Source organism: Callithrix jacchus, chromosome 13, assembly GCF_049354715.1.
Source record: "Callithrix jacchus isolate 240 chromosome 13, calJac240_pri, whole genome shotgun sequence".
Classification (NCBI taxonomy): domain Eukaryota; kingdom Metazoa; phylum Chordata; class Mammalia; order Primates; family Cebidae; genus Callithrix; species Callithrix jacchus.
In genome coordinates this window covers 89,038,034-89,059,427 of record NC_133514.1, presented here as the reverse complement: position 1 = coordinate 89,059,427, position 21,394 = coordinate 89,038,034, and the positions used below count along the sequence as shown (strand labels likewise).

Here is a 21,394-nt window from a genome sequence, read left to right as displayed (position 1 = left end):
TAGATGAGATGCATTAAGTAACACATTAACTATAATTGAAGAGGGAATTCAAAAAGTAGAAATGAGAAAAAACACAAGGGGCTGCGGGCAAGGTTTGGGGAAACATTTGTTGGTCAAAGGATACAAAATTTCAGTTAGGAGGAGTAAGTTCAGGAGACCTATTGTACAACATATTGACTATAATAATAACAATGTATTATATTATTGAAAACCACTAAGAGAGTAGATTTTAAGTGTTTTCACCACAAAAAGTGGTAAGTACACCAGGTAATACATGTGTAACTTAGCTCTGTTGAGCCATTCAACAATATACATATTTCAAAACATTATTTTGTACATGATAAACATACACAATTTTTTTTGTCAAATAAATAAATACATTTCAAAAAAAAAAAGGAAAGAAATTATCTGGAATTCACCATACAAAAAAATCAGAGGCTAAAGTAAAACTAAAAGTCATGGAGAATAGAATGAGAAGGTCAATGCACACCTAATTAGAGTTCCAGAAGAGAAAATAGAAACAATGAGAAGAAAATTTTAAAGTAACAGAGCTTGACAATTTTCTAGAATTGATGGGAGCCATAAATCTTCAGATTCAGGAAGCAAAATCAATCCTAAGAATGATAAATTGAAAGGAAATTCACAAGTACACAAGAATGGTCAAACTGAGTAAGATCCAAGTTAATGAACAAGTCCTAAAGGCATCCAGAAAGAATGATTACCTGTTAAGGAACATTTATTAGAGCAACAACTGATTTTTTTCAACAGCAACGATGAAGCCAGAGACTGCAGAATTGTATCCTTAAAGTACTGAGAAGAAATAACTATCAACCTGGAATTTGTATTCCTGGAAAAATTATTTTTCAGGAAAGAAGAAAAAAAAAGATGTAATCAAATAAAAAATTAGAGTTAACTATGAGCAGATCTTCGATAAAGAACTTCTAAAAAATATACTTCAGGAAGAAGGAAAATAATCCAGAAAAAAAAGTCTGAAATGCAAGAAGGAATAGTGAGCAAAGAATATAGCACATGTGGATAAATCTAAATAGCTTATAAATAAATGGTATTAATATCAATGGGTGATTTAAAAAAAAAAGATGGAGCCAAAATATTGGACATTAAAAGCTTATAACTTGTTAGGAAGGATAATCGGAGTTAAAGCATTCTTAGGTATTTTATTGCTGAGGATAAGTAAAATATTAACCTTGAGTAAGCAGATTCTTCTCATCAAGCCACCAGATGGGAATAGAGCCTGGCCAATAGCTTGATTGCAGCCTGTGATGCTCTAAGCACAGAATTCAGCTAAACCCTATTCAGACTTGCAATCTACAGAACTGTGGGATAATAAATGTGTATTGTTTTATGCTGCTATGTTTGTCATGCAGCAGTAGAAAAATGGATACAGCCTGGTGCAGTGGCTCATGCCTTTAACCCCAGCACTTTGAGAGGCTGAGATGGGAGGATCACCAGAGTTTGGGAGTTCGAGACCAGCCTGACCAACATGGAGAAACCCTATCTCTACTAAAAGTGCAAAATGAGCTGGGCGTGATGGTTCATGCCTGTAATCCCAGCTACTCCGGAAGCTGAAGCAGGAGAATTGCTTGAACTGGGAAACGGAGGTTGCGGTGAGCCGAGATCACACCACCTGGGCAACAAGAGCAAGATCCAGCCTGGGCAACAAGAGCAAAACTCTGTCTCAAAAAAAAAAGAAAGAAAGAAAGAAAGAAAAATAGATACAATTTGTTTAATGTTTGTCTCCTACATTAGACTCTGAGGTCTGGGACGAGGTCTGTATTGTACAATTGATTTACTAATATCTGACACAATGCCTGTTCTGTGGTTTATGATCAATAAATATATGATGATTGACTAAATGAATGTAAATGAATGAAAAAGGAGGCAATCAGGACTATGTTTGAACTTTTCCTCTGTTGCCTTATATTCATATTTTGAATTGCTGTACTTTGTTAATTAATTTATTTATTTTGAGATAGAGTCTTGCTCTGTTGCTCAGCCTGGAGTGCAGTGGTATAATCTTGGCTTGCTGCAACCTCTGCCTCATGGGTTCAAGTGATTCTCCTGCCTCAGCCTCCTTGCCATACTTTAAAGAATCACTGAGAAAAGGATCATAACTCCTATACTATCATCAGAGAAAATGAAACACAAAGAGTTTTGGCATCTTGCTCTCCTCAAGTAAACAGTGAAGAATTTCTGGGATTGAAGAAAACCGAACTTAAGAAGTCTCGGTCTTTTGCTATCTTCTCTAGCTCATGGGCAAAAATTGGTCTGTAGGTTCTAAGTTAAGATATGGGCAGAGAGAATCATGCAAAGGCATTATAATAAGGCTGTGTGGAGAATTTCCAGAACTGAAATTATATATGTGCTTGTTTTTTTTAGCACCCTGAAGCGGGCCCTTGAAATCTTCAAACAGCGTAAGTGATTTTTTTAAAAAAAATGTACTCACTGCCCTTGGCAAGCTCTGTGTCTGTCATCAAAGGTGTGTTTTAACTTGAACAGCAGTTTCATATTGGGTGAAAAAAAACTGAGAGCAACTCCTAAGATGAGACAAAGCTCTGCAGGCTCGAAATGAGCTGGAGACCCTGCACACCTGCACATCATGATGCATGTTTGCCTTACTTAGAGCGGTGCTTCTCACACTTGCATGAGCATCAGAATCACCTGGAGGGCTTGTTATTGGTATGGATTCCTGGGACCCATCTCCAGAGTTTCTGATTCAGGAAGTCTGAAATGGGGCCTAAGAGTCTGCCTGTCTCTTGTATTCCCAAGTGATGCTGAGGCCACTGATCCAGGGACCGTGCTGAGAATGGCTGCCTCAGAGGATTGTCTATACTTCTCAGGTCTAACTCAAAGACATTGTCACCCAAGAGCTCCTTCACACCTCCACCTGCCTCAGCCAAACTGTCTACAACCTAACCCCTTGCATGTTCTTTTCTCAGTCTAGTTTCCTTCTCCCAGAGCTACCTCTGCAGGGCTTTAGACTTTGGGACTGTGTTGTGAGTGTCTGGCCATTTCTCCTAGATCACCAGACATTTGTATCCAGAATAAACTTAATTACAGTAAGCATCAAAGGAAGCACTGTCTTGGTTCCTACTCTAATCTGCCTGTAGCCCCACCACTCACCTGGAACTGCCCTCTCCAAGAACACAAGCAACCTTTGGGTTACTAAGTTTAGGGGACAATCTGGGGCTTCTTTTAGCCTGACTCTTCAAAACCATTCAGCACTGTTGTTCATTTCTTTCTTCTGGAAACCTGCATCCCTTCTGAATCCCTTGGATTCTTCTTGCTTCTCTGGCTACTTATCTGTCCCTTTCGATATTACAGATCCTCAGAGCTTGGTTCTATCCCTTCTCTTCTCAGTCTGCCTAGAAAAACTCATCCTTGTCCCTGGCATCGGCTATCACCTTGACATAGAGAGTGTACAGATCCATGTTTTCAGTCCAGAACTTTCTAAGCACCAGATCTTACATCCTGTTGCCTACTTAATGTTTCTTCTTGGGTGTTTCAAAGGCACCTTAAATTCAAAATGTTTGCAACTGAGCTCATGATCTTCCAGGCTGATTGCCTAAGGACGTTCAAGATCTGTTTATTTTTTTTTTTTTTAAAGTCAGGCCTCACTCTGTCACCCAGGCTGGAGTGCTGCACATTCACAGCTCACTGCAGCCTCGAACTCCCAGGGTTAAGTGATCCTCCAGCCTCAACCTCTTGAGTAGCTGGGACCACAGCTGGTAGCAGGTGGTAGCATGCACCACCATGTCTGGCTAATTTTTTACTTTTCATAGAGATGGAGTCTCATTATGTTGCCCAAACTGGTCTTGAACTCCTGGGCTCAAGTCATCCTCCAGCCTTGGCCTCGCAAAGTGCCGAGATTACATGTAGGAAACACTGCATTGGCCATTGAGATCTGTCTTTTTAGAACCACATCCTGTTTTCTCCTTAAGAAGTCTTATTTATTTATTCATTTCTCCCCAGGGTCAGGATGCTATGTCCTAGAAATGTTCCCTTTTGGCCAGTTGTGGTGGCTCACACCTGTAATCCTAGCACTTTGGGAGGCCAAGGTGTGCGGATCAGCTGAGGTCAGGAGTTGAGACTAGCCTGGTCACCATGGTGAAACCCCATCTCTACTAAAAATACAAAAGTTAGCTGGGCATGGTGGCGTGTGCCTATAGTCCCAGCTACTCTGGAGAATGAGGCATGAGAATCACTTGAACCTGGGAGGCAGAAGTTATAGTGAGCTGAGATCTTGCCACTGCACCCCAGCATGGGTGACAAAGTGAGACTGTTTCAAAAAAAAGAAAAAAGAAATGATTCATTCTTCACTTCTCTCTTTCCGCCTTTTAAGAGGAGAACCCAATGGGAGGTAGTTCCCTCCTGTTTTGGATTTATTTTCTTGTTTGAAATGGGGTATTTTGATTTTATCACACTTCTTGAGAGTGGTGATGGCTAAAATAGAAAGTCTTTGGAAATACTGATGTCAGAATTGTCAGAGTTCATCTCTGTTGGGGTGAAGTTCTATTTCTCTTCATCTTTTTGAGGCTAAGGAGTCATTTTCTATCTGTGTTGGTCATCTCTGCTTTTCTTGAGTAGGTAATTATTTATTTGGTATGAGTCTGGAGGGAAATGGAAGACATAAGTCATCGTAGTGCCCGCAGCATCCTTTCTTAATTTCTCACTTCTCATTTCCACTTTGTGGTCTTTGGTTATAACTGTAACTTGGAATCCAGCCAACAGGTTTCTATTTAGTTCCTATGTAGAACTAAATAGACAAATGTGATGACAAGCAGAAATTGGGCAATCCAGGGTGAATCCCTGGCACCTTGGTTTTCAAGGGGTCCTATCCAGTGCTAATATTCTTCAGGCCTGTTACTCAGAATCCACCTCTAAAGCTTTCTATTTCTCAAAATACCTGGTGCTTCTAAGCTAAGGATTTTAACCTAACATAGTCTGTTTAATGCATGCTTAAAGTGTTTCTGTAGCTAGTTGAGTAGTTCTGGATGTTTGTAAATGTTAGCTAAGTATTCATACTAACTTTTTCATAGAAGGTGTTCTTCCCTCTGTAATCATCAATGAATACGTTTCTCAAGGTAGAGACAGTATCTTTTCCTGTTCCTTTTATGCACTGTAAGGCCAAGCATGGTGTGGCCGAAGGTCAAACCTCAGCATAGGCCCGGTCTCCAAAACATTTTTTTTTTTTTTTGGCTTTACTTTACTTGTTTTCTTTTTTTCTAAAAAAAAAAAAAAAAAGTTTTATTTTCTTATTAATAAAATGACATATATTTATCTCAAAAATCCAACGGAGACAACTAACTGTAAAGAAGATAGTAAGCACTGGAATTTTCACTTCTCAGTGATTGTCTCCAGTTTTAATGCAATTAAACAAATATACATATAATATATATGTATTTATTCATATACATAAATAGAATTATACCATGGCAGAGGTCCACGATTTCTGGGATGGGGCCAGATATGCTTTTATATTGTTTTTAAAATGAAAATGATCATTTTAAAATCATGCTGGTAGTTTGGTATATCTTTCCAGACTTTCCTCTGTGTATTTACAACTCTCCCTCTTTTAATTATAGATGCACATATACACAGAGATATGAATAAGTTTTTATGCTGTTATACTACATATCTCTCTGCAGTTTGCTTTTTTACTTAGCAATGTATCATAGACAACTTTTCAATTCATATAGATCTGCCTCATTCTTTTACATTTAAAAAATTTTGTTTCTAAAAAATGCCAAATTCCCTCCAGAAATGTTGTGCTTTTTTCCCCCACAACGGTGCTGTGTTTTTCCCATGCTTGCCAATAAGAATTTTGTGCTTTAAAAATTTTGTCCAGCTGGGCATGGTGGCTCATGCCTGTAATCCCAGAACTTTGGGAGGCTGAGGCGGGCAGATCATGAAGTCAGGACTTTGAGACCAGCCTCACTAACATAGTGAAACCCCGTCTGTACTAAAAATACAAAAATTAGCCCGGTGTGGTGGCACACACCTTCAGTCCCAGCTACAGAATCGTTTGAACCCGGGAGGTAGAGGTTGCAGTGAGCTGAGATTGTGCCGCTGCACTTCAGCCTGGGTGACAGAGCTAGACTCCATCTGAAACAAAGCAAAAAAACAAAACAAAACATGCCTTCTTTGTAGGAGCTAGGCCTCGCCACCACTGTGCTTGGCTGAGTTCACAAATCTGCTATAACCTGTAGCTTCCCTGTCACTTCTCTGGCTCTCCTCTCCCATTAAGCTTTGTTTCCTAATTAAAATCTTCTGCCACTGCCATAGCTACTGCTGCTACTGGAACCTCCATGGCCTCCTTGGTTTCATGTTTTGGCAAAGTACTGGTCTCCACCACTATAGGGGCCGAAGCTTCTGCCTCCAAAGCTTCCTCCCTTCATGGGACCAAAATTTGAAGACTGATTGTTGCAATTGTCAAAATCATTGTAGCTTCCACCATCTCCAAAATTGCTTCCATCATTACCAAATCCATTAAAGCCATCCTCACTGCCACCATATCCACCTCCATCACAGCTGCCACCAAAGCCACCATGACCACAGAAGTTTCCTCCATGACCAAAGTTGTCATTCCCACTGAAACCACCTCCACGACCACCACCAAAGTTTCCAGAACCAGTTGGACCTCTTCGGCTGGATAAAGCACTAGCCAGCTCTTGCTTTGACAGGGCTTTCCTAACTTCACAGCCGTGGCCATTCACAGTGTGGTATTTCTGAATGACAGTCTTATCCATGGAGTCATGGTCGTTAAAGGTTACAAAGGCAAAGCCCCTTTTCTTGCCACTGCCTCGGTCAGTCATGATTTCAGTCACTTCAAATTTTCCATATTGTTCAAAATAATCTCTTAGGTGTCTCCTTTAATGCCACCAAACAAATATCTTTTTCATAGTTAAGTGGGCACCTGGTCTTTGAGAATCTTCTCTTGAGACAAGTCTCTTTCGTTCCACAACTCTTCCATCCACTTTGTGTGGCCTTGCATTCATGGCTGCATCCACCTCATCCACAGTGGCATAGGTGACAAACTCACAGCCCCTGAAGTGCTTGGTGTTTGGATCTCTCATGACCACACAGTCCATAGTGTTCCCCATTGCTCAGAATGGCTTCTCAGACTCTCATTGGTTGTTTTAAAGCTCAACCGTCCAATGAAGAGCCTCCTCAGCTGGTCGGGCTCTTTAGGAGACTCTGATTTAGATATGACAGCAGGGAGAAGAGAGACTTTAACAATGCGTCTTCAGCAGTGTCCACGGGCAGAAAGGGCTGTCATGTAGCTTTTAACCTTCTTCAAGGTTGTTTTAATACCCACAAGTTTAAATAGTTTTCTTAGATCAATCTGACCATTTTTCAGTCTTTCTAGCTTTATCTGTCAGTCTTTTTAGCTTTAATGCCATGTTTTGATGTTTTCTTAGAACAAGTAAAAAGTTTATTTTTTTTCTATTACAAAGGCAGGCCATGCTCCTTGTAAAGATCTTAAAAGATAAAAGGAAAAAATCGCCAATAATCTTTCTACCCAGAGATAACTATTGGTAGCCAAAATTATGGCATATGACCTTTCTTACAAAGGTTCAGGCTTATGAGATGTTAGAGATGGAAGGAAACTTAGATGTGATCTACAGAGAATGAAGAATCAAATTTGAAATTGTGGTGGCTTTGGTAATGTCTCCTAGGATGTAACCTTCATGAAATTGGACTTCGGCTGCTTTTCTCCCTAGTCCTGGGCACCTTAGGTTAGTAATAGTTAGTGCTAGGAGGCTAAGCTAAAGATTTTCTAGCTTGGGCGGAGTGTGGTGGCTCATACCTGTAATCCTTTGGCCAAGTGCAGTGGCTCACACCTGTAATCCTAGCACTTTGGGAGGCCAAGGCGGGCAGATTGCCTGAGCTTAGGTGTTTGAAACCAGTCTGGGCAACATGGTGAAACCTAGTCTCTACTAAAAATGCAAAAAAATTAGCTGGGCATGGTGGCGTGCACCTGTAGTCCCAGCTATTCAGGAGGCTGAGGCAGGAGAATTTCTTGAATCCGGGAGGCAGAGGTTGCCCTGAGCCAAGATCAAGCCACTGCATTCCAGCCTGGGTGACAGAGAGAGACTCTGTCTCCAAAAAAGAAGAAAAAAAATTTCTAGCTTTGATCTTGGCAGCCAGGGCAATGCTGGACATATGGAGGGGTTCAGTAAATGTTGGTGACCAAATGAAGTGATGTTGATTTTACCACTTACTCCAGTGTTTTATGTATACATATTTATTTATTTTGTGTGATTTTATATATTTGAATTCAGACATATGTAGACCTTGATTTTTTTTTAAATTTTTTGCAGAAGTAGACAATGTGGCACAATGTCATATTCAGCTTGCACAGAGTTTAAGAGAAGAGGCCAGGAAGATGGAAGAATTCAGGGAAAAGCAAAAACTACAACGAAAAAAGGTTGGATTTGCATATGTGTTCAGATGTTTCCTTTCCTCCTATAGAAAACCGCAGGCTTGTTTGTTCGTTATACTCCTCAGCTCAGCTCCCATCGTCATGCAACCGTGACCTGAGAAATTATTTTTTGGAGTCCCCATGTGGGGACTCAGTCCAGATGGCTATCTGCATTTCTGCACCCCAGGCCAGTGCCCTTTTTTAAAGTTCTTGTAGGACTCAGGAGTCCAGTTTGCATTCCTCTTCTTTTTAGATCTGCTGCCACTATTCAGACTATGAATGGAAAGGGACCCCTCTGACTTCAATAGAATCTAGGACATCCCAGCTGGAGGGCTCCCAGGGCACACTCCTCATCCTGAACAAGGCAATAAGGGAAGGGAGAAGTAGTGGAAGAGACTCCCACTCTCCCTGAAGACCATAATGTAGTCCAACTACCCTACTGTACAAATGGGAAAACTGAAGCCCTGGGAATTCCAAGTCCTTTTGTCTTCAAAGCAGCTATACATAGGCTCTTTTTCATTCATGGGATTTACTCTGACCAACTACATGGAAGAAGCAGGTGAACAAGAGTTAATAAAACTGGCAAATATTTGGGATCAAGAAAAGAAGTCCAGGCTTATATCAAAGTATTAGACTAGACTAGCCACAACTCTATTCTCTTTTTTTTTTTTTGAGATGGAATTTTGCTCTTGTTGCTCAAGTTGGAGTGCAATGGCACCATCTTGGCTTACTGCAACCTCTGCATCCTGGGTTCAAGCAATTCTCCTGTCTCAGCCTCCCAAGTAGCTGGGATTACAGATGTGCACCACCGTGCCTGGCTAATTTTTTTTTATTTTTAGTAGAAACAAGATTTCACCATATTACCCAGGCTGGTCTCAAACTCCTGACCTCAGGTGATTGGCCCACCTTGGCTTCCCAAAGTGCTGGAATTATAGACATCAGTCACCTGCCTGGCCAACTCTATTTTCTTCTATTTTGTTCCTGAAAGACTGGATATTCGGGCTGACCCTGCAGCCATATACAGCTCTTAACGGAATTTTTTTCTGTGTCTGGTCTTCAAGACTGGAACCCAGGTCTCACATGGGAGACCAGCTTTTCTCTATCTGGCAGCCAAAGATGTCTACCCTGGTCTCACAGCACAGCTCTGCATGACTTTTGGTGACCTCTTTCACCCTTCTGGGGGGTCCCTTTGGAAACCTTTCCTTATCCCAAGCCTGAGCTTGCTGTCTGCCATGAGCGTATCAGACGAAAGCCAGCTGTTAAGGCTGATTCTATCCTAACCTCAGTCTCAGCAACTTTGCCTGTGGCTCTAAGTTGGAGTCTAGGTCCACCTTCCCCGGCAGCCACTGGCATCTACGGTGGGTGGCAGCATCCTAAGTGTCTGCCTGCCTTGCCCCTACTGCTGTTTCACCAGCTGCTTTTAGCCCACCACTGCCTCCTCCATCTCACACTCGTGCTGTGCCTTTTGCCAGGAAGGAAAGGTAGAAATGAACATGGGAACATCCTGTCAAGTGCTTTGACATACTCTCTCAAGCTTGATTTCTCATGTTGGAGGAGTGCCTCTGACCTGAATCCTTTTTCAGAACAAAAATTGCATGCATGCATATTAAACCCATTGTCTGGTCAGACCCTTTTGGCTGACATATCTGGGACTGCCCACCTCTCCAGGGGAATTACAATTGTTCAGAATTAAAAATGTTTTAGACAACCAGAGTCTATGCACACATGATTTCTCCTCAGAGGAGAAGAGAATCATTTTCTTGAATGTTTTAAGTGCCCTTGGTAGCCCTAGTCCTTTCATGGAGAGTTTTGTTAATTTTGCAAGGCTTCTGAAACTTCCTCATCCTAATAAGCTACAGAGACCAAATTATTTTAAGCTAGAAAAACCTGCTCTGAACTCTGTGAAGCAATAGTGTAAGTTGCCTGTGCTTAGTCCCCTGCTGCCCTCAAAGTTCCCTTTATTCTGTGTGCACTCTACAGTGGGAAAAACCTCCAAAGCTTTCTTTGAGAAGTCCAAAGTTTATTAATAAAATTGTAATTAACTTATGTCGAAATGAACTCTGGGTTTTACTACTTCCGTATTTAGCTAGTTTTTTTTTTTTTTAAACAAAATTATAAAACTTTGGGAGGCATGTGCCAATGCTAACTTCTCATTTTTCACTGGTCAGACCCATGCTTTGGTCTTTCACTTCTTGGAAATTTCTACTCAAGGAAAGCTATCAGTTTTTTTTTTTTTAATTTATTTAAGTAAATGAGGGTGCAGGAGGTACAGGTCCTAGAAGGGCTAGTCAGAAGTTCAAGGTGTGCTCCCTCGAAACTAATGTTTTATGAAGGTGGTGACCAAGACATACACGGTCATCCTTCTCTCACTAAGCATGAGAGCAGGGCCGGACAGACAGACGTGACCCAGGAATCATGGTAAAGTGTGATGTGTCTTGCATGATATGGGAGAAGAAGATGCCATTTGAACACACAGTGGGGACACTTAATGTCGTCTGCGGGCTAGGGAAAACCTCCTGGAAGAAGGACATTGATGCTAAAACCAGTGGGATGAAAGGCTGTATAGAGGAGTGAGACTCTCACCCAGGGGGTTGGCAGGGTAGGGAGGGGTCTTAGGAGCCATTCTTAGTGATCTTGATGTTTGAGGGTCCATAAGGTTTCTTCCCCAGTCCATAAATGTCCTTAGCATGACAATGACAACACATGATCAGTTGCTCTATCCTTTGGTGCTCATATGGTTTTGTCAGCTCAGCTGAGATTGGGATGGTCATGGGAGAGTTTTGTGCTCCTGTGTGGAGAGCCATCTCCAAACAAAGGAGCCTCTGTGGTTACAGAGGCTATGCTTCCAGTTTTTAGAATACAGCTTAAGGCTGGGCACGGTGGCTCATGATGGTAATCCTAGCACTTTGCTGAGGTGAGTGGATCAACTGAGGTCTGGAGTTTGAAATCAGCCTGGCCAACATGGCAAAACCCCATCTCTATTAAAAATATGAAAATTATCCAGGTGTGATGGCACACGCCTGTAATCCCAGCTACTTGGGAAGCTGAGGCAGGAGACTCACTTGAACCTGGGGTGGGGGGTAGGCAGAGATCATGCCACTGTACTCCAGCCTGGGCAACAGAGTGAGACTCTGTCTCAAAAAAATAAAATAAATAAAATATAAAATAGAATACAGCTTGAGTGTGAGTAGACAGAAAAACGGGCCATGAAGCAGCTATTCTAATAATTTCTCTCAGGGTTATAGGGGTCACTTGCAAATCTCTTCTTCCTTTCCCCGCCTCTTGCTTTTCCCCACCCTATGGCAGAGATGGCTGTGTTTTTGCATTTCTCTGTGTTATCAGTAATAAAACAATCACATTTCCGTTGGATTTGATCTGAGCAGAAAGTCTGAATCCCAGAAGAGACACTACCCTGAGGAGCTCTGAAAGGGCACCTTTGGCTCACTGGGTTCGCCACAAATAGATCACCCTATAAGTGAACATGGACACAAGGACACATAAATCCAGGTATTGTAACAGACAGAGCTGGACCTGATGTCTCTGCCACAACTCATGAGTGACCTTGAGCAAAGCATCTCACCTCTTGGGCCCCAGGGTCCATGCCTGTCAGGTTAGGGAGGTGGATGGATGCTTTCTAGATTCCTGCCAAGTTTCAAAGGCCAGGAATCCATGAAGGCAGAGAGAGGAATGATGTGGGGTGAACAGGCTTGGCTGGTGGTAGAATGTTGCAGCCACCTGAGAGGTGTTTGAAGCAAGTGTTACATAGAATTTACAGGTAAGGTGGCCTAGCTGGGGCCACAAAATATAATATGGTAGTAGCTCCCAACTGCAAGAGTGGCCTTATGTATATTCAGTCTAGAAAAGATCTTGGAATAGACCAACATTGCTAACTGAGCTGCTCTGTGTAGCCTGGGAAAATAGGGAACTGTTATTAAATAAATGAACCCAGCTTCTCCTCCTGGCAGAGGGCCACAGTCATACATGTGGACTGTATGTTCCTGCCTGCAGTGCCAGGGCTCTGCCATGTGTCTTTCCATGCCAGGCTCCTCTTGGAACCTTGTCTATTCTCTGTGTCTCTATTCTCTTCGCCATTAACAGGTGAATGACCAGCTCCTGGCACCTCACTTTCACCTGGACTGGAAGATGACTGCTGGATTCTCTGAGGGCTCCTTTGAGGCTCCTCCAAGGGAATTTCATATACTCCACAAAGCTCATATTTGAAGTGGGACTATTCTCAACATTCCATCCAGAGATCTTCAAAATTCGTCTAACAATGTTTGTGTGTCATGGCAGCAGACAAAAACTTAAGTTTTGTGTGTCTGGAAGGAACTACATTTGAATTTTATTTTCAATATTGTATCATTTTTGCACAAAGTGTCATTGCTCATCTTGAATTATTGCATCTTTTAGTTGTTTACAGTTTGGTTTTATAGAGCTATCATAAGGATAATGTGAATCTAGGGTAATAATGAGAAACAAGGGCACTGGAGTCAGGGTTCCTGGGTTCAAATTTCAGCTCTTTTTTGCTGACTGCGTTACTTTGGGGTACGCTAATCAACTTCAGTACCATCAGGAAAATGGGAATGATAGTACTCACACAGTTGTGATGCCTGAAAACTGCTTAGCTTGTAAATGTTTGATAAATGGAAGCTATTATGATGATGTCTTGGAAGTACATCTTCACTATTAACACCAATATTTAGGCTAACAAAGTATTAACATCACAGCCACAATACAGAGTTTACTCCCAAGTGAGGCATTTACCTCACTTGGATGGGGTATAAAGAGTAGCAGGGCCAGGTGAGGTGGCTCATGCCTATAATCTCAGCACTTTGGGAGGCTAAGGTGGGTGGATCCCCTGATGTCAGGAGTTCGAGACCAGCCTGGCCAACATGGTGAAACCCCATCTGTACTAAAAATACAAAAATTAGCTGGGTATGGTGGTACAGGCCTGTAGTCTCAGCTACTTGGGAGGCTGAATTGAAGCAGGAGAATCACTTGAACCCAGGAGTTGGAGATTGCGGTCAACTGAGATCATGTCATTGCATTCCAGCCTAGGTGACAGAGCAAGACTCTGTCTTAAAAAAAATAAAATAAAAGAGTAGAAGAACACCTTCTTTTAGTTGTCCTGCAAACTCTTGTTTTCTTCATATTGACCGGGCACACTGATGGTCATGGATGTGTCACTGACGGGCTGCAGAAGTGAATGTTTACAAGTACTGAATTTAACTGGGGTGATATATACTTACAGAACAAAGACCGCTTTAAAATGTAAATGGCACTTTAACAAAAGTTTTAGAATTCCGTTTTGAAAACCAAATTTCCTTGAGTCCAGATTGTATCATGAGACTGCTCTAAGGTGATCAGTGAGCCTCCAAGGTGTTTGAAAGTTCAGGCTTTGGTGTTTGACTGCACAAGTTCAAAGATGGGCCCACTATTAGCTAAGAATAAGACTTCGGGCTAATTGTTTGGTCTCTCTTTTCTGAAGTTTGTGAAATGCGGGTAATCATTTTGAACACTTAGCCCTCAAGATAAGCTGGCACTGATAACGATTTCTGGTTTTATTAATAGTGCTTACGATCTCTTTACAGACAGAGCTTGTAATGGATGCTGTCCATAAGCAAAAGAGCTTGCAATTCAAGAAAACCATGGATGTGAGTCACATTTTATTGTCTTTTTTGGGATAATGGTGACATTTTCTGAAATCCTGTGCCTATATGAGCATATGGCTACTCAAATAACATTTCAAAAATTTATTATTTATTAGTACAGTGCTTTAGAGAAAACAGCCTGAAATGGTTTGGGTTTTCTTTTTTGTTGTTGTGCCTATTATTACATAACTCAGAGATTAAGCTCAGCACCCAGTAGTTACCTTTTCTGCTCCTCTCCCTCCTCTCACCCTTCCTCTCAAGGAGACCTCAGTGTCTCTTATTTCCTTTTTTATATTCATAAGTTCTTATCATTTAGCTTTCACTTGTAAGTGAGAACATATGGTATTTGGTTTTCTGTGTCTGCGTTAGTTTGCTAAGGATGATAGCCTCCAGCTCTATCAATGTTTCCTCAAAAGACACGATTTCATCCTTTTTAATGGCTGCATAGTATTCCGTGCTGTATATGTACCACATATTCTTTATCCAGATTGTCATCGGTGGGCATTTAGGTTGATTTTGTGTCTTTGCTATTGTGAACAGTGCTGCAGTAAACATTAACATGCATGTGTCTTTATGGTAGAATGCTTTATATTCCTCTGGGTCTATAGCCAGTAATGGGATTGTTGGGTCAAATGGTAGTTCTACTTATAGCTCTTTGAGGAATCTCCATACTGCTTTCCACAGTGGTTGAACTAATTTATACTCCCACCAACAACATATAAGGTTTCTCCCTTTTTTTTTTAAGGCCTTGGAAAGACTGAAAGTGACACTAGATAGTGGAAATACAATGGGGTTATCTTCCTGGTAACCTGGGAAAATATAGCAAGTCAGTTTAAATATTTTAGGCCAAGATACAAAAGCATATAAAGTGTACAATACCCCTTATCTTGTTGAATTTGCAATTTTACTGTGTTACTATTTTGAATCTTGATTGCTTACCTATTTTATTGAATGATCCCTTTCTGTCTTAAGATATCTGAAAATTATAAAAACCTTTCCTTTCAGTAATTTATTTAAAAAATGCTTGGCCAGACAGAGATCAGACAAGTTGCTAGAAATCTCTCGCTTTTATGAATCTGTTGACTCTGGATACAACAAACTCTGTTATTAGAACATACATGACTCCACCTTGATACAGAAGTATCGTCATGACATTCTATGGGTAGGATGCAATAGGGAAGTGTCACCTCTGTTGATAGCATATGCAGTCTGTTCTGCTGCATTCTTTTCTTCTTTGATGCAGAAATCCCTCAAAAGCAATTGATAAAAAGGGAATGATGTCAGTGTAATACAGAAATTGTATTGGTTGATAGATGATTTTTCCCAGACCTTTTATATTTTAAACAATCTGGGGCAAGCTTTTTTATTTTTAAATTTAATTTAGTATACTTTCTTTTTTTTTTTTAAGATGGGGTTTCACCATGATGGCCAGGCTGGTCTTGAACTCCTGACCTCAGGTGATCCATCCACCTCGGCCTCCCAAAGTGCTAGGATTACAGGCATGAGCCACTGTGCCCAGCACTTTTTTATAATTAAAGAGAAAGGCTTATCAAAATATAACTTTCCGGCTGGGTATGGTGGCTCACTTTTGTAATCCCAGCACTTTGGGAGGCTGAGGTGGGCGGATCACCTCACTTCACGAGTTTGAGGCCAACCTGGCCAACGTGGTAAAACCCCATCTCTACTAAAAATACATGGTGGTATGTGCCTGTAATTCCAGTTATTTGGGTGGCTGAGACAAGAGAATTGCTTGAACCAAGGAGGCAGAGGTTGCAGTGGGCTGAAATTGCACCACTGCCCTCTAACTTGGGTGACAGAGCAGGACTACATCTTAAAAAAAAAAAAAAAAAATATATATATATATATATATATATATATATATGTATATACACACACATATATATGTGAACATATATGACTCCATATAAGTATATAACTTTCTTACCTATTTCTTTTATACATCTTTAGAGCCATGTCAGCCATATCAGTATTATAATTTTTGCTTCAACTGTCAAAAATAATTTAGAAAATTCAGAGAAGAAAGAAAGATTATTATATTTGTCCCTTCTTTTTTTTGCTTGCTATGTTCATTTTTTCCTACAAATGTTCCAGGGTTTCTTAGTTTCCTTTTGTTCAGAACTTCCTGTTACTTCAGGAGAGAACTGCGAGTGACAAATACTCTTAATTACTTCAACCGAAAATGTCTTGATTTCCCTGTCATTTTAAAATCTAATTTTTAAATATTGTAATAAAATACACATAACATTTACCATCTCGATTATTCAAAAAACTTTAATTCTAGTTGTCTCATCTCATTTTTTCTTTTTTTAGTTGACATATAATAATTGTACAAATTTATGAGATACAGAATGATATTTCATTATGTGTATATAATGCATAATGATCAAATTAGGATAATTAACATAATCACCACCTCAAACATTTATCATTTCTTTGTATTGTGAATATTTAAAATCCTCTCTTCTAGCTTTTGGAAAATACAAAATAAATTACATCAAATGGTTAACCATTTTCACCATATAGTGCTTCAGATCACCAAAAGGCATTTCTCCTATCTAGCCATAATTTTGCATCTGTTAACCAAATTCCCCCCACTTCCCTCATCCCTGTCCCAACTTCTGATACCATAATTCTGCTGTCTACTTCTATGAGTTCAATTATTTTTTTTGTTCCTACATATGAATGAGAACATGTGGTATTTATCTATCTGTCCCTGATTTACTTTGCTTAACATAATGGCTTCCAGGCTTATCCATGTTGCTACTGATGACAGAATTTCATTCTTTTTATGGTGGAATAGTATTCCATTGTGTATATATGTCATATTGTCTTTATTTATCTGTTGATGTACATTGGGAGGCTGAGGCAGGAGAATTGCTTGAACCTGTGAGGCGGAGGCTGCAGTGAGCTGAAATTGTGCCACTGCACTCCAGTCTAGGTAACATAGTGACACTCCATCTAAAAAAAAAAAGTTATGAAACCACCACCATCCATCTCCATACTCTTTTTATCTTATAAAACTGAAATTTGATGCCCATTAAACAATAACTTCTCAACTTCTTTTCCTAGCCCTTAGCAATCACCATTCTATGTTCTGTCTTCCTTTCATTATTTTTTTAATTAAAAAAATGTGTGGGTACATACTAGGTTTATAAATTTATGGGGTACACATTTGTGGGTACATAGTAGGTTTATAAATTTATGGGGTACATGAGATGTTTTGATACAGGCAGGCAATGTGAAATAAGCACATCATGGAGAATGGGGCATCCATCCCTTCAAGCATTTATCCTTTGAGTTACAAACAATCCAATTACGTTCTTTATTTAAAAATATACAATTAAGTTATTATTGACTATAGTCAGCTATCATGCTATCATCCTCTTCATTTTTAGAAGATATTTTTACTGGATATAGGGTTGTGTATTAACAGTTCTTTTCTTTTAGCATTTGCAATATGTTGGGCCACTTCCTCATGGTCTCCATGGTTTCCAGTAGGAAATCTGCTGTCATTGGTTTTCCCTTTTAGGTTTCCCTTTTAGGTAAGGTGTCATTTCTGCCTCTTTTAGCTTTCAGAAATTCAACTATATGTCTTGGTATGGATTTCTTTGGGTTTATTTTGTTTACAGCTTAATCAGCCTCTTGAATTTGTAGGTTTATTATGTCTTTTACTGAATTTGGAGAATTTTCAGCCATTATTTCTTCAAATAAGGACTTAAAGGTGGGCTTTTTCAACCCACTTTTCCTCTTCTCCTCACCTTCTAGTATCACAGAGACATTAGTGTTATATCTTTTCTTATAGTGCAAAAGTCCCTGAAGCTCTGTTAATTTTTTTCATCCATTTTCTCTCTGTTGTTCATGTCTGGTAATGTCTATTATTCTGTATTCCAGTTAACCAATTCTTTCTTCTGTCTTTCCATTCTCTTCTTAAGCTTCTATATTAGGTTTTCTAAAATTTTGGTTATTGTGTTTTTCAGTTCTAAAATTATCGTTTGGTTTTTCTTTATATCTTCTATTTCTTTGCAGAGCTCTTCTGTTTCTTTGCTGGTCCTTTCTTTGTTTCTTTCCTTTGTTTCAAGTGTGAATCAAGTGTAGTGACACATGCCTATAATTCCAGCTATTTGGGAGGCTGAAGGGGAGAATCACTTGAGCCCAGGTATTCAAGGCCAGCCTGGGCAACATAGTGAGACACCCCCATCGAAAAAAAAAGTGTGTTTGTAATTGCTTGCTGAATATTTTTATGATGAATGCTGTAAAATCTTTGTCGTATAATTCCAACATCTTTATTATCTAAATTTGGCATCTGTTGATTGCCTTTTTTTTTTTCATGCAGTTTCTTTCTGGTATGAAGAGTGACATTTGATTGATTTTGGGGGTTTTTGGTATTGTGTCACAAGACTCTGGATTTTATTTAAGTCTTCTGTTTTAGTTAGCTTCCTCTAGACACCACTCCAGCAGGGGAAAATGAGGCATCATCTCATTACTGCCATGTGAGTGTGAAAGTCCAGGTTCTCTGATCTTGGTCTCCACTGACACCACAGAGTGTGTGTAACCCAGTCAGCACTGGAGAGTGGTTAAAGTTCTCACTCTCCACTAGATCTCCTTGGACATGACCACAGCAAGGAAAGGGTGTATATCATTATTTCCTGGTACAGGTGGAAGTCAGGGATCCCCACATAGTTCCCGCTGACTGTGTAGAGGAGGCTTTGTTACCTCCTGGTGCGAGCAAAAGTCCTGGTTCCCTATTTGTTCTCTGATGCCATCTTGGCAGGGAAGTTGGGTACTCTCTACAGCCTGGTGTGGTGAGAGTTTACACTTTCCACTTGGCCTTTGATGATGTGTAGAGGTGGGGGCCCCAGTTTTTGTATGTGGTGTTTGGCTGCAGTAGACTGGTTATTTTCCACAGTTTCTGTCCTGCCAGGCTGCCCCTTTACTGGTCTTTTGGTTAGAGAAAACAGGTTTTCCTTGAGGCTTTTTTTTTTTTTTGGTCTATGACCATTGGTATTTCTGGGATGCCTGCTTCTTTGGCACTCAGTCTGTGATAAATGAGGCAAAAAGAAAATCCAGGGAACTCCTTGTCCGGTTGCTCTTTGAGTCCAGGGTCACTAGCCAGTGTGCCCTCTTCTCTCCACCTTTCAGAGCCTTTTTTTTTTTTTAATGAGATGGAGTTTTGTTCTTATTGCCCAGGCTGAAGTGCAATGATAGGATCTTGGCTCACTGCAACCTCTGCTTCCCAGGTTTAAGCAATTCTTTTGCCTCAGCCTCCCAGGTAGCTGAGATTGCAGGCATGCACCACCATGCTTGGCTAATTGTGTATTTTTAGTAGAGATGTGGTTTCTCTGTGTTGGTCAGGCTGGTCTCGAACTCCCAACCTCAGGTGATCTGCCCACCTTGGCCTCCCAAACTGCTGGGATTATAGGCATTAGCCACTATGCCTGGCTCAGCATTTTCTTATGTTTATTTTACATATACTATGTAGGGTTTTTATTTGTACTAATGTGGAGGAATGGGCAAAAGTACACCTGTTCCATCTTCCCAGAATTTTTTTTTTTTTCTTTTTGAGATGGAGTTTTGCTCTTGTTGCCCAGGCTGGAGTACAATGGTGTGATCTCAGCTCACTGCAACCTCCGCCTCCTGGGTTCAAGTGATTCTCTTGCCTCAGCCTTCTGAGTAGTTGGGATTACAGGCATGCACCACCACACCCAGCTAATTTTGTATTTTCAGTAGAGGCAAGGTTTCTCCATGTCAGTCAGGCTGGTCTTGAACTCTGACCTCAGGTGATCCGCCCACCTCCCAAAGTGCTGGAATTACAGGCTTAACCCACCTTGCCCAGCTCCAGAAGTTTTTTTAAAAGGTATTTTTGCAATATTTTGTGGAGTCATAAATGTGATCACAGCTCATCAGTCTTATGCCAAGAATCTGACTCTATCTTCAGGAATCATCCAAAATCAAGAAAAACAAAGCATGAACATGTGCCCTACTTATAATAATGAAAATTATAAATTGTTTCATAAACAATACTTGCAGAAAGATAAACAAATTATGTAACCTTTAAAAAGACAATTTTGAAGACTCTTGCAACAGAGAAAAACTGCTATATTAAAAAATAGAGGAGGATAGAGAAAAATTGATAACTCTGACAACATTAAAATATAAGACTTCTTTATCGTGAAAGAAAAATATTATTACCTTATACATAGTTCCATGATAGATGACAAATTGGGAAAAATTTTTGTAAGTGTATTATATAACTTATAGTTGGTTGGTTCCTGATATACTGAGCTCTTACAAACCAAAAATAAGGAATGCCCCAATGGAAAAGTAGGTAAAAGACATGAAGTAGAAAGGATATACCCCTGAAAGACATGCAAATAAAATAACGATATGCTAACATTTTCACTTTAGGGTTAGAAAAGGTTAAAAATACTGACTAAGCTTGGTGTTGGTGACAGTGTGAGGAAAATACAGATATTCTCATATACTCTTGGTAGGAGTATAAATTGGTGCAACCATTTTGGAGGGAAGTCTGATGTATTTATACTCTTTTGCCAGACAACTACACTTCTAGGAATATGTCCTGTATAGATAAATTTGCACTACTCAAAAGAAAATCAGAATATTTTTATGTTATAGAAAAATGAGGCCGGGTGCAGTGGCTCACGTCTGTAATCCCAGCACTTTGGGAGGCTGAGATGGGTGGATCATGAGGTCAGGAGATTGAGACCAACCTGGCCAACATGTTGAAACCTTGTCTCTACTAAAATATAAAAAAGTTAGCCGGGTGTGGTGGTGGGTGCCTGTAGTCCCAGCTACTTGGGAGGTTGAGGCGGGAGAATCGCTTGAACCCAGGAGGGGGAGGTTGCAGTGAGCTGAGATCGTGCCACTGCACTCCAGCCCAGTGACAGAGCGAGACTCCATCTCAAAAACAAACAAACAAAAAACAAAAAATCCAGTGCTTTCAAGTACAGAAAAAGGGAAATAAGATAAATGTTCACAAACAGAGGACTGGTTAAGAAAATTATGCTGGCTGGGCGCGGTGGCTCACGCCTATAATCCCAGCACTTTGGGAGGCTGAGACAGGTGGATCACGAAGTCAAGAGATCGAGACGATCCTGGTCAACATGGTGAAACCCCATCTCTACTAAAAATCCAAAAAAAAAAAAAAAATTAGCTGGGCATGGTGGCGCGTGCCTGTAATCCCAACTACTCAGGAGGCTGAGGGGAGAATTGCCTGAACCCAGGAGGCGGAGGTTGCGGTGAGCCAAGATCGCGCCATTGC

General features: G+C 40.5%; 1 protein-coding gene and 1 pseudogene across 3 annotated transcripts in view; one reads left to right on the top strand and one right to left on the bottom strand.

Annotated features, from left to right (window-relative positions):
• PSTPIP2 (proline-serine-threonine phosphatase interacting protein 2) overlaps positions 1 to 21,394 on the top strand; it is a 100,187-nt gene that overhangs the window by 60,432 nt on the left and 18,361 nt on the right. For 2 of the 3 annotated variants that reach the window (XM_054244144.2, XM_078348066.1), the window contains 2 exons: positions 8,343 to 8,449; positions 14,035 to 14,097. In XM_054244144.2, the coding sequence (XP_054100119.2) occupies positions 8,343 to 8,449; positions 14,035 to 14,097 (170 nt within the window). Of the gene's footprint in view, positions 1 to 2,397; positions 2,433 to 8,342; positions 8,450 to 14,034; positions 14,098 to 21,394 lie in introns of all 3 variants that reach the window. The other variant, XM_002757211.6, reaches the window with a different exon arrangement.
• Positions 6,231 to 7,484, bottom strand: LOC144578996 (heterogeneous nuclear ribonucleoprotein A1-like; annotated as a pseudogene).